The 16,038-nt window shown below is 37.2% G+C and overlaps 1 protein-coding gene across 1 annotated transcript; it reads left to right on the forward strand.

Annotated features, from left to right (window-relative positions):
- The first annotated feature begins 221 nt into the window (after positions 1 to 221).
- LOC141628339 (uncharacterized) lies at positions 222 to 794 on the forward strand. The gene has a single exon (XM_074441497.1). It carries the CDS (start codon positions 222 to 224, stop codon positions 792 to 794), a length of 573 nt encoding a protein of 190 aa, XP_074297598.1.
- The last annotated feature ends 15,244 nt before the right edge of the window (positions 795 to 16,038 follow it).

The following is a 16,038-nucleotide window of genomic DNA, read 5'->3' on the forward strand; positions in this document are numbered from 1 at the left end:
AAACTAAAATAAAAGGAGATAAGAAAATCAATTTCTCACCAAATAAATTTCGGTCAAATGGGCACCAACAAGATCTCCTTCTTATTAGTTCTTGAGCTTTCCAATATTGGATGAACATACATGACCTCAAAATAGAAGCCCTCCAATTAGTAGCACCCAAGACTATCCCTGATTCCAATTGGAACTGGAGGAATATATGTAAAACAAGGAAGTTGTTGGCTATGGGTTATGTAGGGGGTCAGTGGACTTTGGATGTTAACGGGTATACTGTGAAGACTGGGTACCAACTGTTGCAGGGGCAGCACCCTTCTTTACAGTGGTACAAGGAGGTTTGGGATAGCTGGTTTGTGCCCAAACATTCCATTATAGGCTGGATGATTAAGCAGGAGGCCTTGAACTTGAGAGATAAATTGCATAGATTGAATATTTGTGGGAGTAGTATGTGTGTCATCTGTGAAAAGGAGCCTGAAACACACCAGCACTTGTTTGCTCAGTGTGAGTACAGCAGGACTGTGGGGTTCATTCTGGATGACTGGTTGTGTAATGCATTTACTGGAAATGTACAGGATATGCCTATTCTGAAGAGTATTCGCAGACTGGTACAACTTACTACATGGTACACTCTGTGGATGGAGAGGAATTCTTGCAGACTTGATCTGGTTGTCAGGAGACCTGAGAGGTTGGTGAAGGACATACAAAGAATTGTATGTATGCGTGTAAAAATGATGCTGAAGGAGCAGTGCCCTGCTAGTATTGAGTATAGTATTTGGTTGAGAATGAGAGATACTATTTAACTATGAAATAGGAAAGGCAAGTATTAGCTGTTGAAATGTATTGAAATGATGTAATTGTTGATGGATATTTTAATGAAAAAGCTCACATTTGACCAAAAAAAATACATTGATAATTTTAGTAATCTTTTGAACAAATTTGAATAAAAAATTCATCCTTTTTGATGATGATTAAAGAGAGAATAATTCATGAACTTTTCCTTGTGGTTTGAATGGTAGAGTTTGATAGAAAATAAAATAACAAAAGCACTCATCAAGTAGTGAGGCCACCGGTTTTGGTGAGGCAAAGGGACCAATATATGGTCCTTCACTTTTCATTTTGTTCTTTTCTATACCTTAGGCTTGTAAGGCTAGTTGTAGGTTAGTGATCATTAGCTTATTTTATTTCATAAAATAATTCACCCACTAACTCCCTTTACACTCTTTATTTCGGTCCATCTATATAAAATGGACTACCATTTCATTTTTGTCAAATTGTCATTTGTCACACAATATGTCACATGTAGTATGATACATGTTAATAATTAATTAAATGCATATTTATCACATAAATATCATTTTATAAATTAATTAAATTACATTCAACAAATTGACTAGTGATACTTGATCACATAAATAAAATGGGTCATAAAATTATAATTCACAATATCTTGTAATTATAATCAACCATTAATTCTTATCTTTATTGTTTCTCAAACAATAAACAATTTTAGTAATAAAGCATTTTATTTACTAAAATAAATCTTATTCAATCGCATTACAATAAGATATCAATATTCTCTCTCACAAATTGAATTGTTCAATTTTAAGGAATTAATTGATCTGTATCGGTATACAATTAATTAACCTTTTCAATTAAGGGAATCGTCCTTTAGGTGTGACCTCAAGGGATCAACTGATCACCACCGTCGCACGACAGTAATGTCAAACTCTAGTCAGCCAATCATTACCGATATGTGTGGACCAGTTGACTATATATATTATGTATCATCCCTTCCGTATTCTTGTAATGAGATTTAATAATGATATTTAAATCATGTGATCGCACTATTGTTGAGGACACATTTCCCAACAAGTGTAACGAGTAGAGCTCGGCTGAAGTGTGCTAAGTTAAAGGGAGGAGCACGTTGTTAGGGGGTTGTGCAATATAAAAAGGAAATTGGATTGTTATCGTATGTTATTGTTGTTAGTATTTATTCCTACTCAATCTCGCGGTTGACTGTGTATTCGTGAACACCTGCGGTGAACCGTTTTATGGGGAGCAGATTTAACAGGTACTAAAGATTAGCTTACTCGGGAGCATTGGGATGAGAGCTCGACTTGGACCATAGTTGCAGTCTAGATCACATAGAAAAAATATATCACTTTATTTATTTCCGCTGCGAGTTCTAATTATTTTATATTAAGTTTTATTTGGTTAAGTTGTAATAAACATGTAATCATTAAAGTTTTATTTAAAGTACTTTGGTAAGTTGGACTTTGTTATTCACTACCTCGGGAAACCGAGATGGTAACAGTTCTATTTATTTCGGAATGTCTAGCTAAAGGCTCCCGAATAAATGGGGGTGTTACACAAATGGTTCACACAACGAGCCACAATGCCAAAGGAACAAGCACAAATGGTTCACATAACGAGTCTCACAATAACAAATCGTTGCCACAAAGAGTCACAATAACTAATGAACAATGAGAAATGGTTCACAATGACAAGGACAAATGGTTTACATAAAGAGTCACAATGACTTATGAATAAGGAGAAATGGTTCAAACAACGATTCACAATGAGCAATGAACAAGGACAAATGGTTCACAAAACGAGTCACAATGAATAATAAACAAGGACAAATGGTTCACTCACTAAGTCACAATGACAAGGACAAATAGTTCACACAATGAGTCACTATGATAAGGATAAATGGTTTACGTGAGTCACAATGCCTAACGAACAAGAACAAATAGCTCACACAACAAGTCACAATGACAAGGACAAATGCTTCCCACAATGAGTCACAGTAACATGGAAAATGGTTCACACAACGAGTCACAATGACAAATACGAATGGTTAACACAACGAGTGACATTGACTAATGAACATGGACAAATGTTTCGCACAATGAGTCACAATGCCTAATGAACATGGCCAAATAATTCACACAATGAGGCACAATGACAAGGACAAATGGTTCACACGAGTCACAATGCCTAACGAACAAGAACAAAAAGTTCACACAACGAGACACAATGACAAGGACAAATAGTTCGTACAAGGAGTTACAATGACAAGGACAAATGGTTCACACAACAAGTCACAATGCCTAAGGAACAAGGACAAATGGTTAACATAACGAGTTCTCACTATGACAAATCGTTCACACAAAGTGTCAACATAACAAATGAACAAGGAGAAATGGTTCACAATAACAAGGACAAATGGTTTACATAAAGAGTCACAATGACTTATGAATAAGGAGAAATGGTTCAAACAACGATTCACAATGACTAATGAATAAGGACAAATGGTTCACACAACGAGTCGCAATGAATAATAAACAAGGACAAATAGTTTGCACACTAAGTCACAATGACAAGGACAAATGGTTCACACAATGAGTCACAATGACAAGGACAAATGGTTTACGTGAGTCACAATGCCTAACGAACAAGAACAAATAGTTCACACAACGAGTCACAATGACAAGGACGAATGCTTCGCACAATGAGTCACAATGACATGGACAAATGGTTCACACAACGAGTCACATTGACAAATACGAATGGTTCACACAACGAGTCACATTGACTAATGAACATGGACAAATGGTTCGCACAATGAGTCACAATGCCTAATGAACATGGACAAATAATTCAGACAAGGAGTCACAATGATAAGGACAAATGGTTCACACGAGTCACAATGCCTGACGAACAAGAACAAATAGTTCACACAATGAGACACGATGACAAGGACAAATAGTTCGTACAAGGAGTTACAATGACAAGGACAAATGGTTCACACAACAAGTCAAAATGCCTAAGGAACAAGGACAAATGGTTAACAAACGAGTTCTCACTATGACAAATCATTCTCACAAAGAGTCACAATAACTAATGAACAAGGAGAAATGGTACACAATAACAAGGACAAATGGTTCACACAACGAGTCTCACAATGACAATTCGTTTACATAAATAGTCACAATAACTAATGAACAAGGAGAAATGGTTCATAATGACAAAGACAAATGGTTCACAAAAAGAGTCACAATGACTTATGAATAATGAGAAATGGTTCAAACAATGATTCACAATGACTAATGAACAAGGACAAATGGTTCACACAACGAGTCACAATGAATAATAAACAAGGACAAATGGTTCGAACACTAAGTCACAATGACAAGGACAAATGGCTCGCATAATGAGTCATAATGACAAAGACAAATGGTTCACACAACGAGCCCGAATGGCTAACGAACAAGGACAAATGGTTCACACAATGAGTCACAATGACAAGGACAAATGGTTCACAGGAGTCACAATGCCTAACGAACAAGAACAAATAGTTCACACAACGAGACACGATGACAAGGACAAATAGGTCGTACAAGGAGTTACAATGACAAGGAGAAATGGTTCACACAATAAGTCACAATGCCTAAGGAACAAGGACAAATTTTTTAACATAACTAGTTCTCACTATGACAAATCGTTCACACAAAGAGTCACAATAACTAATGAACAAGACGAAATGGTTCACAATAACAAGGACAAATGGTTTACACTTATGAATAAGAAGAAATGGTTCAAACAACGATTCACAATGACTAATGAATAAGGACAAATGGTTCACACAACGAGTCGTAATGAATAATAAACAAGGACAAATGGTTCGCACACTAAGTCACAATGATAAGGACAAATGGTTCACACAATGAGTCACAATGACAAGGACAAATGGTTTACGTGAGTCACAATGCCTAATGAACAAGAACAAATAGTTCACACAACGAGTAACAATGACAAGGACGAATGCTTCACACAATGAGTCACAATGACATGGACAAATGGTTCACACAACGAGTCACAATGACAAATTGGAATGGTTCACACAATGAGTCACATTGACTAATGAACATGGACAAATGGTTCGCACAATGAGTCACAATGCCTAATGAACATGGACAAATAATTCACACAATGAGTCACAATGACAAGGACAAATGGTTCACACGAGTCACAATGCCTGACGAACAAGAACAAATAGTTCACACAACGAGACACGATGACAAGGACAAATAGTTCGTACAAGGAGTTACAATGACAAGGATAAATGGTTCACACAACAAGTCACAATGCCTAAGGAACAAGGACAAATGGTTCACACAACGAGTCTCACAATGATAATTCGTTGACACAAATAGTCACAATAACTAATGAACAAAGAGAAATGGTTCACAATGACAAGGACAAATGGTTCACAAAAAGAGTCACAATGACTTATGAATAATGAGAAATGGTTCAAACAACGATTCACAATGACTAATGAACAAGGACAAATGGCACACACAACGAGTCACAATGAATAATAAACAAGGACAAATGGTTCGAACACTATGTCACAATGTCAAGGACAAATGGCTCGCACAATGAGTCACAATGACAAAGACAAATGGTTAACACAACGAGCCACAATGGCTAACGAACAAGGACAAATGGTTAACGCAATGAGTCACAAAGACAAGGACAAATGGTACACACTAGTCAAAATGCTTAACGAACAAGAACAAATAGTTCACACAACGAGACACGATGACAAGGACAAATAGTTCGTACAAGGAGTTACAATGACAAGGACAAATGGTTCACACAACAAGTCACAATGCCTAAGGAACAAGGACAAATGCTTAACATAACGAGTTCTCACTATGACAAATCGTTCTCACAAAGAGTCGCAATAACTAATGAACAAGGAGAAATGGTACACAATAACAAGGACAAATGGTTTACACAACGAGTCTCACAATGAAAATTCGTTGACACAAATAGTCACAATAACTAATGAACAAGGAGAAATGGTTCACAATGACAAGGACAAATGGTTCACAAAAAGAGTCACAATGACTTATGAATAATGAGAAATGGTTCAAACAACGATTCACACTGACTAATGAACAAGGACAAATGGCACACACAACGAGTCACAATGAATAATAAACAAGGACAAATGGTTCGAACACTATGTCACAATGTCAAGGACAAATGGCTCGCACAATGAGTCACAATGACAAAGACAAATGGTTAACCCAACGAGCCACAATGGCTAACGAACAAGGACAAATGGTTCACATAATGAGTCACAATGACAAGGACAAATGGTTCACACGAGTCACAATGCTTAACGAACAAGAACAAATAGTTCACACAACGAGACACGATGACAAGGACAAATAGTTCGTACAAGGAGTTACAATGACAAGGACAAATGGTTCACACAACAAGTCACAATGCCTAAGGAACAAGGACAAATGGTTAACATAACGAGTTCTCACTATGACAAATCGTTCACACAAAGAGTCACAATAACTAATGAACAATAAGAAATGGTTCACAATAACAAGGACAAATGGTTTACATAAAGAGACAAAATGACTTATGAATAAGGAGAAATGGTTCAAACAAGGATTCACAATGACTAATGAACAAGGACAAATGGTTCGCACAATGACTCACAATGACAAATACGAATGGTTCACAAAACAAGTCACATTGACTAATGAACATGAACAAATGGTTCGCACAATGAGTCACAATGCCTAATGAACATGGACAAATAATTCACACAATGAGTCACAATGACAAGGACAAATGGTTCACACGAGTCACAATGCCTGGCGAACAAGAACAAATAGTTCACACAACGAGACACGATGACAAGGACAAATAGGTCGTACAAGGAGTTACAATGACAAGGACAAATGGTTCACACAACAAGTCACAATGCCTGAGGAACAAGGACAAATGGTTAACATAACGAGTTCTCACTATGACAAATCGTTCTCACAAAGAGTCACAATAACTACTGAACAAGGAGAAATGGTACACAATAACAAGGACAAATGGTTCACACAACGAGTCTCACAATGACAATTCGTTGACACAAATAGTCACAATAATTTATGAACAAGGAGAAATGGTTCACAATGACAAGGACAAATGGTTCACAAAAAGAGTCACAATGACTTATGAAGAATGAGAAATGGTTCAAACAACAATTCACAAGGACAAATGGTTCACACAACGAGTCACAATGAATAATAAACAAGGACAAATGGTTCGAACACAAAGTTACAATGGCAAGGACAAATGGCTCGCACAATGAGTCACAATGACAAAGACAAATGGTTCACACAACGAGCCATAATGGCTAACGAACAAGGACAAATGGTTCACACAATGAGTCACAATGGCAAGGACAAATGGTTCATACGAGTCACAATGCCTAACGAACAAGAACAAATAGTTCACACAACGAGACACGATGACAAGGAAAAATAGTTCGTACAAGGAGTTACAATGACAAGGAGAAATGGTTCACACAACAAGTCACAATGCCTAAGGAACAATGACAAATGGTTAACATAACGAGTTCTCACTATGACAAATCGTTCACACAAAGAGTCACAATAACTAATGAACAAGAAGAAATGGTTCACAATAACAAGGACAAATGGTTTGCATAAAGAGACAAAATGACTTATGAATAAGGAGAAATGGTTCAAACAAGGATTCACAATGACTAATGAACAAGGACAAATGGTTCACACAATGAGTCACAATGACAAATACGAATGGTTCACAAAACGAGTCACATTGACTAATGAACATGGATAAATGGTTCGCACAATGAGTCACAATGCCTAATGAACATGGACAAATAATTCACACAATGAGTCACAATGACAAGGACAAATGGTTCACACGAGTCACAATGCCTGGCGAACAAGAACAAATAGTTCACACAACGAGACACGATGACAAGGACAAATAGGTCGTACAAGGAGTTACAATGACAGGGATAAATGGTTCACACAAAAAGTCACAATGCCTAAGGAACAAGGACAAATGGTTAACATAACGAGTTCTCACTATGACAAATCGTTCTCACAAAAAGTCACAATAACTAATGAACAAGGAGAAATGGTACACAATAAAAAGGACCAATGGTTCACACAACGAGTCTCACAATGACAATTCGTTGACACAAATAGTCACAATAATTAATGAACAAGGAGAAATGGTTCACAATGACAAGGACAAATGGTTCACAAAAAGAGTTACAATGACTTATGAAGAATGAGAAATGGTTCAAACAACAATTCACAAGGACAAATGGTTCACACAACGAGTCACAATGAATAATAAACAAGGACAAATGGTTCGAACACAAAGTCACAATGACAAGGACAAATTGCTCGCACAATGAGCCACAATGACAAAGACAAATGGTTCACACAACGAGCCACAATGGCTAACGAACAAGGACAAATGGTTCACACAATGAGTCACAATGCCAAGGACAAATGGTTCACACGAGTCACAATGCCTAACGAACAAGAACAAATAGTTCAATGAACGAGACACGATGACAAGGAAAAATAATTCGTACAAGGAGTTACAATGACAAGGAGAAATGGTTCACACAACAAGTCACAATGCCTAAGGAACAAGGACAAATGGTTAACATAACGAGTTCTCACTATGACAAATCGTTAACACAAAGAGTCAGAATAACTAATGAACAAGGAGAAATGGTTCACAATAACAAAGACAAATGGTTAACATAAAGAGACACAATGACTTATGAATAAGGAGAAGTGGTTCAAACAACGATTCACAATGTCTAATGAACAAGGAAAAATGGTTCACACAACGAGTCACAATGACAAATACGAATGGTTCACAAAATGAGTCACATTGACTAATGAACATGGGCAAATGGTTCGCACAATGAGTCACAATTCCTAATGAACATGGACAAATAATTCACACAATGAGTCACAATGACAAGGACAAATGGTTCACATGAGTCACAATGCCTGACGAACAAGAACAAATAGTTCACACAACGAGACACGATGACAAGGACAAATAGTTCGTACAAGGAGTTACAATAACAAGGACAAATGGTTCACACAACAAGTCACAATGCCTAAGGAACAAGGACAAATTGGTAACATAACGAGTTCTCACTATGACAAATCGTTCTCACAAAGAGTCACAATAACTAATGAACAAGGAGAAATGGTACACAATAACAAGGACAAATGGTTCACACAACGAGTCTCACAATGAAAATTCGTTGACACAAATAGTCACAATAACTAATGAACAAGGAGAAATGGTTCACAATGACAAGGACAAATGGTTCACAAAAAGAGTCACAATGACATTTGAATAATTAGAAATGGTTCAAACAACAATTCACAAGGATAAATGGTTCACACAACGAGTCACAATGAATAATAAACAAGGACAAATGGTTCGAACACAAAGTCACAATGACAAGGACAAATGGCTCGCACAATGAGTCACAATGACAAAGACAAATGGTTCACACAACAAGCTACAATGGCTAACGAACAAGGACAAATGGTTCACACAATGAGTCACAATGACAAGAACAAATGGTTCACACGAGTCACAATGCCTAACGAACAAGAACAAATGGTTAACATAACGAGTTCTCACTATGACAAATCGTTAACACAAAGAGTCACAAAAACTAATGAACAAGGAGAAATGGTTCACAATAACAAAGACAAATGGTTAACATAAAGAGACACAATGACTTATGAATAAGGAGAAGTGGTTCAAACAACGATTCACAATGTCTAATGAACAAGGAAAAATGGTTCACACAACGAGTCACAATGACAAATACGAATGGTTCACAAAATGAGTCACATTGACTAATGAACATGGGCAAATGGTTCGCACAATGAGTCACAATTCCTAATGAACATGGACAAATAATTCACACAATGAGTCACAATGACAAGGACAAATGGTTCACATGAGTCACAATGCCTGACGAACAAGAACAAATAGTTCACACAACGAGACACGATGACAAGGACAAATAGTTCGTACAAGGAGTTACAATAACAAGGACAAATGGTTCACACAACAAGTCACAATGCCTAAGGAACAAGGACAAATTGGTAACATAACGAGTTCTCACTATGACAAATCGTTCTCACAAAGAGTCACAATAACTAATGAACAAGGAGAAATGGTACACAATAACAAGGACAAATGGTTCACACAACGAGTCTCACAATGAAAATTCGTTGACACAAATAGTCACAATAACTAATGAACAAGGAGAAATGGTTCACAATGACAAGGACAAATGGTTCACAAAAAGAGTCACAATGACATTTGAATAATTAGAAATGGTTCAAACAACAATTCACAAGGATAAATGGTTCACACAACGAGTCACAATGAATAATAAACAAGGACAAATGGTTCGAACACAAAGTCACAATGACAAGGACAAATGGCTCGCACAATGAGTCACAATGACAAAGACAAATGGTTCACACAACAAGCTACAATGGCTAACGAACAAGGACAAATGGTTCACACAATGAGTCACAATGACAAGAACAAATGGTTCACACGAGTCACAATGCCTAACGAACAAGAACAAATAGTTCACACAACGAGGCACGATGACAAGGACAAATAGTTCGTACAATGAGTTACAATGACAAGGAGAAATGGTTCACACAACAAGTCACAATGCCTAAGGAACAAGGACAAATGGTTAACATAACGAGTTCTCACTATGACAAATCGTTCACACAAAGAGTCACAATAACTAATGAACAAGGAGAAATGGTTCACAATAACAAGGACAAATGGTTAACATAAAGAGACACAATGACTTATGAATAAGGAGAAGTGGTTCAAACAACGATTCACAATGTCTAATGAACAAGGAAAAATGGTTCACACAACGAGTCACAATGACAAATACGAATGGTTCACAAAACGAGTCACATTGACTAATGAACATGGACAAATGGTTCGCACAATGAGTCACAATGCCTAATGAACATGGACAAATAATTCACACAATGAGTCACAATGACAAGGACAAATGGTTCACATGAGTCACAATGCCTGACGAACAAGAACAAATAGTTCACACAACGAGACACGATGACAAGGACAAATAGTTCGTACAAGGAGTTACAATAACAAGGGCAAATGGTTCACACAACAAGTCACAATGCCTAAGGAACAAGGACAAATGGTTAACATAACGAGTTCTCACTATGACAAATCGTTCTCACAAAGAGTCACAATAACTAATGAACAAGGAGAAATGGTACACAATAACAAGGACAAATGGTTCACACAACGAGTCTCACAATGAAAATTCGTTGACACAAATAGTCACAATAACTAATGAACAAGGAGAAATGGTTCACAATGACAAGGACAAATGGTTCACAAAAAGAGTCACAATGACATGTGAATAATTAGAAATGGTTCAAACAACAATTCACAAGGATAAATGGTTCACACAACGAGTCACAATGAATAATAAACAAGGACAAATGGTTCGAACACAAAGTCACAATGACAAGGACAAATGGCTCGCACAATGAGTCACAATGACAAAGACAAATGGTTCACACAACGAGCTACAATGGCTAACGAACAAGGACAAATGGTTCACACAATGAGTCACAATGACAAGGACAAATGGTTCACACGAGTCACAATGCCTAACGAACAAGAACAAATAGTTCACACAACGAGGCACGATGACAAGGACAAATAGTTCGTACAAGGAGTTACAATGACAAGGAGAAATGGTTCACACAACAAGTCACAATGCCTAAGGAACAAGGACAAATGGTTAACATAACGAGTTCTCACTATGACAAATCGTTCACACAAAGAGTCACAATAACTAATGAACAAGGAGAAATGGTTCACAATAACAAGGACAAATGGTTTACATAAAGAGACACAATGACTTATGAATAAGGAGAAATGGTTCAAACAACGATTCACAATGACTAATGAACAAGGACAAATGGTTCACACAACGAGTCACAATGACAAATACGAATGGTTCACAAAACGAGTCACAATTACAAATAACATTGACAAATGGTTCGCACAATGAGTCACAATGACTAGTGAACATAGACAAATAATTCACTCAATGAGTCACAATGACAAGGACAAATGGTTCACACGAGTCACAATGCCTGACGAACAAGAAAAAATAGTTCACACAACGAGACACGATGACAAGGACAAATAGTTCGTACAAGGAGTTACAATGACAAGGACAAATGGTTCACACAACAAGTCACAATGCCTAAGGAACAAGGACAAATGGTTAACATAACGAGTTCTCACTATGACAAATCGTTCTCACAAAGAGTCACAATAACTAATGAACAAGGAGAAATGGTACACAATAACAAGGACAAATGGTTCACACAACGAGTCTCACAATGAAATTCGTTGACACAAATAGTCACAATAACTAATGAACAAGGAGAAATGGTTCACAATGACAAGGACAAATGGTTCACAAAAAGAGTCACAATGACATATGAATAATGAGAAATGGTTCAAACAACAATTCTCAAGGACAAATGGTTCACACAACGAGTCACAATGAATAATAAACAAGGACAAATGGTTCGAACACAAAGTCACAATGACAAGGACAAATGGCTCGCACAATGAGTCACAATGACAAAGACAAATGGTTCACACAACGAGCCACAATGGCTAACGAACAAGGACAAATGGTTCACACAATGAGTCACAATGACAAAGACAAATGGATTACACGAGTCACAATGCCTAACGAACAAGAACAAATAGTTCACACAACGAGGCACGATGACAGGGACAAATAGTTCGTACAAGGAGTTACAATGACAAGGAGAAATGGTTCACACAACAAGTCACAATGCCTAAGGAACAAGGACAAATGGTTAACATAACGAGTTCTCACTATGACAAATCGTTCACACAAAGAGTCACAATAACTAATGAACAAGGAGAAATGGTTCACAATAACAAGGACAAATGGTTAACATAGAGAGACACAATGACTTATGAATAAGGAGAAGTGGTTCAAACAACGATTCACAATGTCTAATGAACAAGGAAAAATGGTTCACACAACGAGTCACAATGACAAATACGAATGGTTCACAAAACGAGTCACATTGACTAATGAACATGGACAAATGGTTCGCACAATGAGTCACAATGCCTAATGAACATGGACAAATAATTCACACAATGAGTCACAATGACAAGGACAAATGGTTCACACGAGTCACAATGCCTGGCGAACAAGAACAAATAGTTCACACAACGAGACACGATGACAAGGACAAATAGGTCGTACAAGGAGTTACAATGACAGGGATAAATGGTTCACACAAAAAGTCACAATGCCTAAGGAACAAGGACAAATGGTTAACATAACGAGTTCTCACTATGACAAATCGTTCTCACAAAAAGTCACAATAACTAATGAACAAGGAGAAATGGTACACAATAAAAAGGACCAATGGTTCACACAACGAGTCTCACAATGACAATTCGTTGACACAAATAGTCACAATAATTAATGAACAAGGAGAAATGGTTCACAATGACAAGGACAAATTGTTCACAAAAAGAGTTACAAGGACTTATGAAGAATGAGAAATGGTTCAAACAACAATTCACAAGGACAAATGGTTCACACAACGAGTCACAATGAATAATAAACAAGGACAAATGGTTCGAACACAAAGTCACAATGACAAGGACAAATGGCTCGCACAATGAGCCACAATGACAAAGACAAATGGTTCACACAACGAGCCACAATGGCTAACGAACAAGGACAAATGGTTCACACAATGAGTCACAATGCCAAGGACAAATGGTTCACACGAGTCACAATGCCTAACGAACAAGAACAAATAGTTCACAGAACGAGACACGATGACAAGGAAAAATAGTTCGTACAAGGAGTTACAATGACAAGGAGAAATGGTTCACACAACAAGTCACAATGCCTAAGGAACAAGGACAAATGGTTAACATAACGAGTTCTCACTATGACAAATCGTTCTCACAAAGAGTCACAATAACTAATGAACAAGGAGAAATGGTACACAATAACAAGGACAAATGGTTCACACAACGAGTCTCACAATGAAAATTCGTTGACACAAATAGTCACAATAACTAATGAACAAGGAGAAATGGTTCACAATGACAAGGACAAATGGTTCACAAAAAGAGTCACAATGACATATGAATAATGAGAAATGGTTCAAACAACAATTCTCAAGGACAAATGGTTCACACAACGAGTCACAATGAATAATAAACAAGGACAAATGGTTCGAACACAAAGTCACAATGACAAGGACAAATGGCTCGCACAATGAGTCACAATGACAAAGACAAATGGTTCACACAACGAGCCACAATGGCTAACGAACAAGGACAAATGGTTCACACAATGAGTCACAATGACAAAGACAAATGGATTACACGAGTCACAATGCCTAACGAACAAGAACAAATAGTTCACACAACGAGGCACGATGACAGGGACAAATAGTTCGTACAAGGAGTTACAATGACAAGGAGAAATGGTTCACACAACAAGTCACAATGCCTAAGGAACAAGGACAAATGGTTAACATAACGAGTTCTCACTATGACAAATCGTTCACACAAAGAGTCACAATAACTAATGAACAAGGAGAAATGGTTCACAATAACAAGGACAAATGGTTAACATAAAGAGACACAATGACTTATGAATAAGGAGAAGTGGTTCAAACAACGATTCACAATGTCTAATGAACAAGGAAAAATGGTTCACACAACGAGTCACAATGACAAATACGAATGGTTCACAAAACGAGTCACATTGACTAATGAACATGGACAAATGGTTCGCACAATGAGTCACAATGCCTAATGAACATGGACAAATAATTCACACAATGAGTCACAATGACAAGGACAAATGGTTCACACGAGTCACAATGCCTGGCGAACAAGAACAAATAGTTCACACAACGAGACACGATGACAAGGACAAATAGGTCGTACAAGGAGTTACAATGACAGGGATAAATGGTTCACACAAAAAGTCACAATGCCTAAGGAACAAGGACAAATGGTTAACATAACGAGTTCTCACTATGACAAATCGTTCTCACAAAAAGTCACAATAACTAATGAACAAGGAGAAATGGTACACAATAAAAAGGACCAATGGTTCACACAACGAGTCTCACAATGACAATTCGTTGACACAAATAGTCACAATAATTAATGAACAAGGAGAAATGGTTCACAATGACAAGGACAAATGGTTCACAAAAAGAGTTACAATGACTTATGAAGAATGAGAAATGGTTCAAACAACAATTCACAAGGACAAATGGTTCACACAACGAGTCACAATGAATAATAAACAAGGACAAATGGTTCGAACACAAAGTCACAATGACAAGGACAAATGGCTCGCACAATGAGCCACAATGACAAAGACAAATGGTTCACACAACGAGCCACAATGGCTAACGAACAAGGACAAATGGTTCACATAATGAGTCACAATGCCAAGGACAAATGGTTCACACGAGTCACAATGCCTAACGAACAAGAACAAATAGTTCACAGAACGAGACACGATGACAAGGAAAAATAGTTCGTACAAGGAGTTACAATGACAAGGAGAAATGGTTCACACAACAAGTCACAATGCCTAAGGAACAAGGACAAATGGTTAACATAACGAGTTCTCACTATGACAAATCGTTAACACAAAGAGTCACAATAACTAATGAACAAGGAGAAATGGTTCACAATAACAAAGACAAATGGTTAACATAAAGAGACACAATGACTTATGAATAAGGAGAAGTGGTTCAAACAACGATTCACAATGTCTAATGAACAAGGAAAAATGGTTCACACAACGAGTCACAATGACAAATACGAATGGTTCACAAAATGAGTCACATTGACTAATGAACATGGGCAAATGGTTCGCACAATGAGTCACAATGCCTAATGAACAATGACAAATAATTCACACAATGAGTCACAATGACAAGGACAAATGGTTCACATGAGTCACAATGCCTGACGAACAAGAACAAATAGTTCACACAA

The sequence above is a fragment of the Silene latifolia genome, chromosome Y (genome assembly GCF_048544455.1).
Source record: "Silene latifolia isolate original U9 population chromosome Y, ASM4854445v1, whole genome shotgun sequence".
NCBI classification, from domain to species: Eukaryota; Viridiplantae; Streptophyta; class Magnoliopsida; order Caryophyllales; family Caryophyllaceae; genus Silene; species Silene latifolia.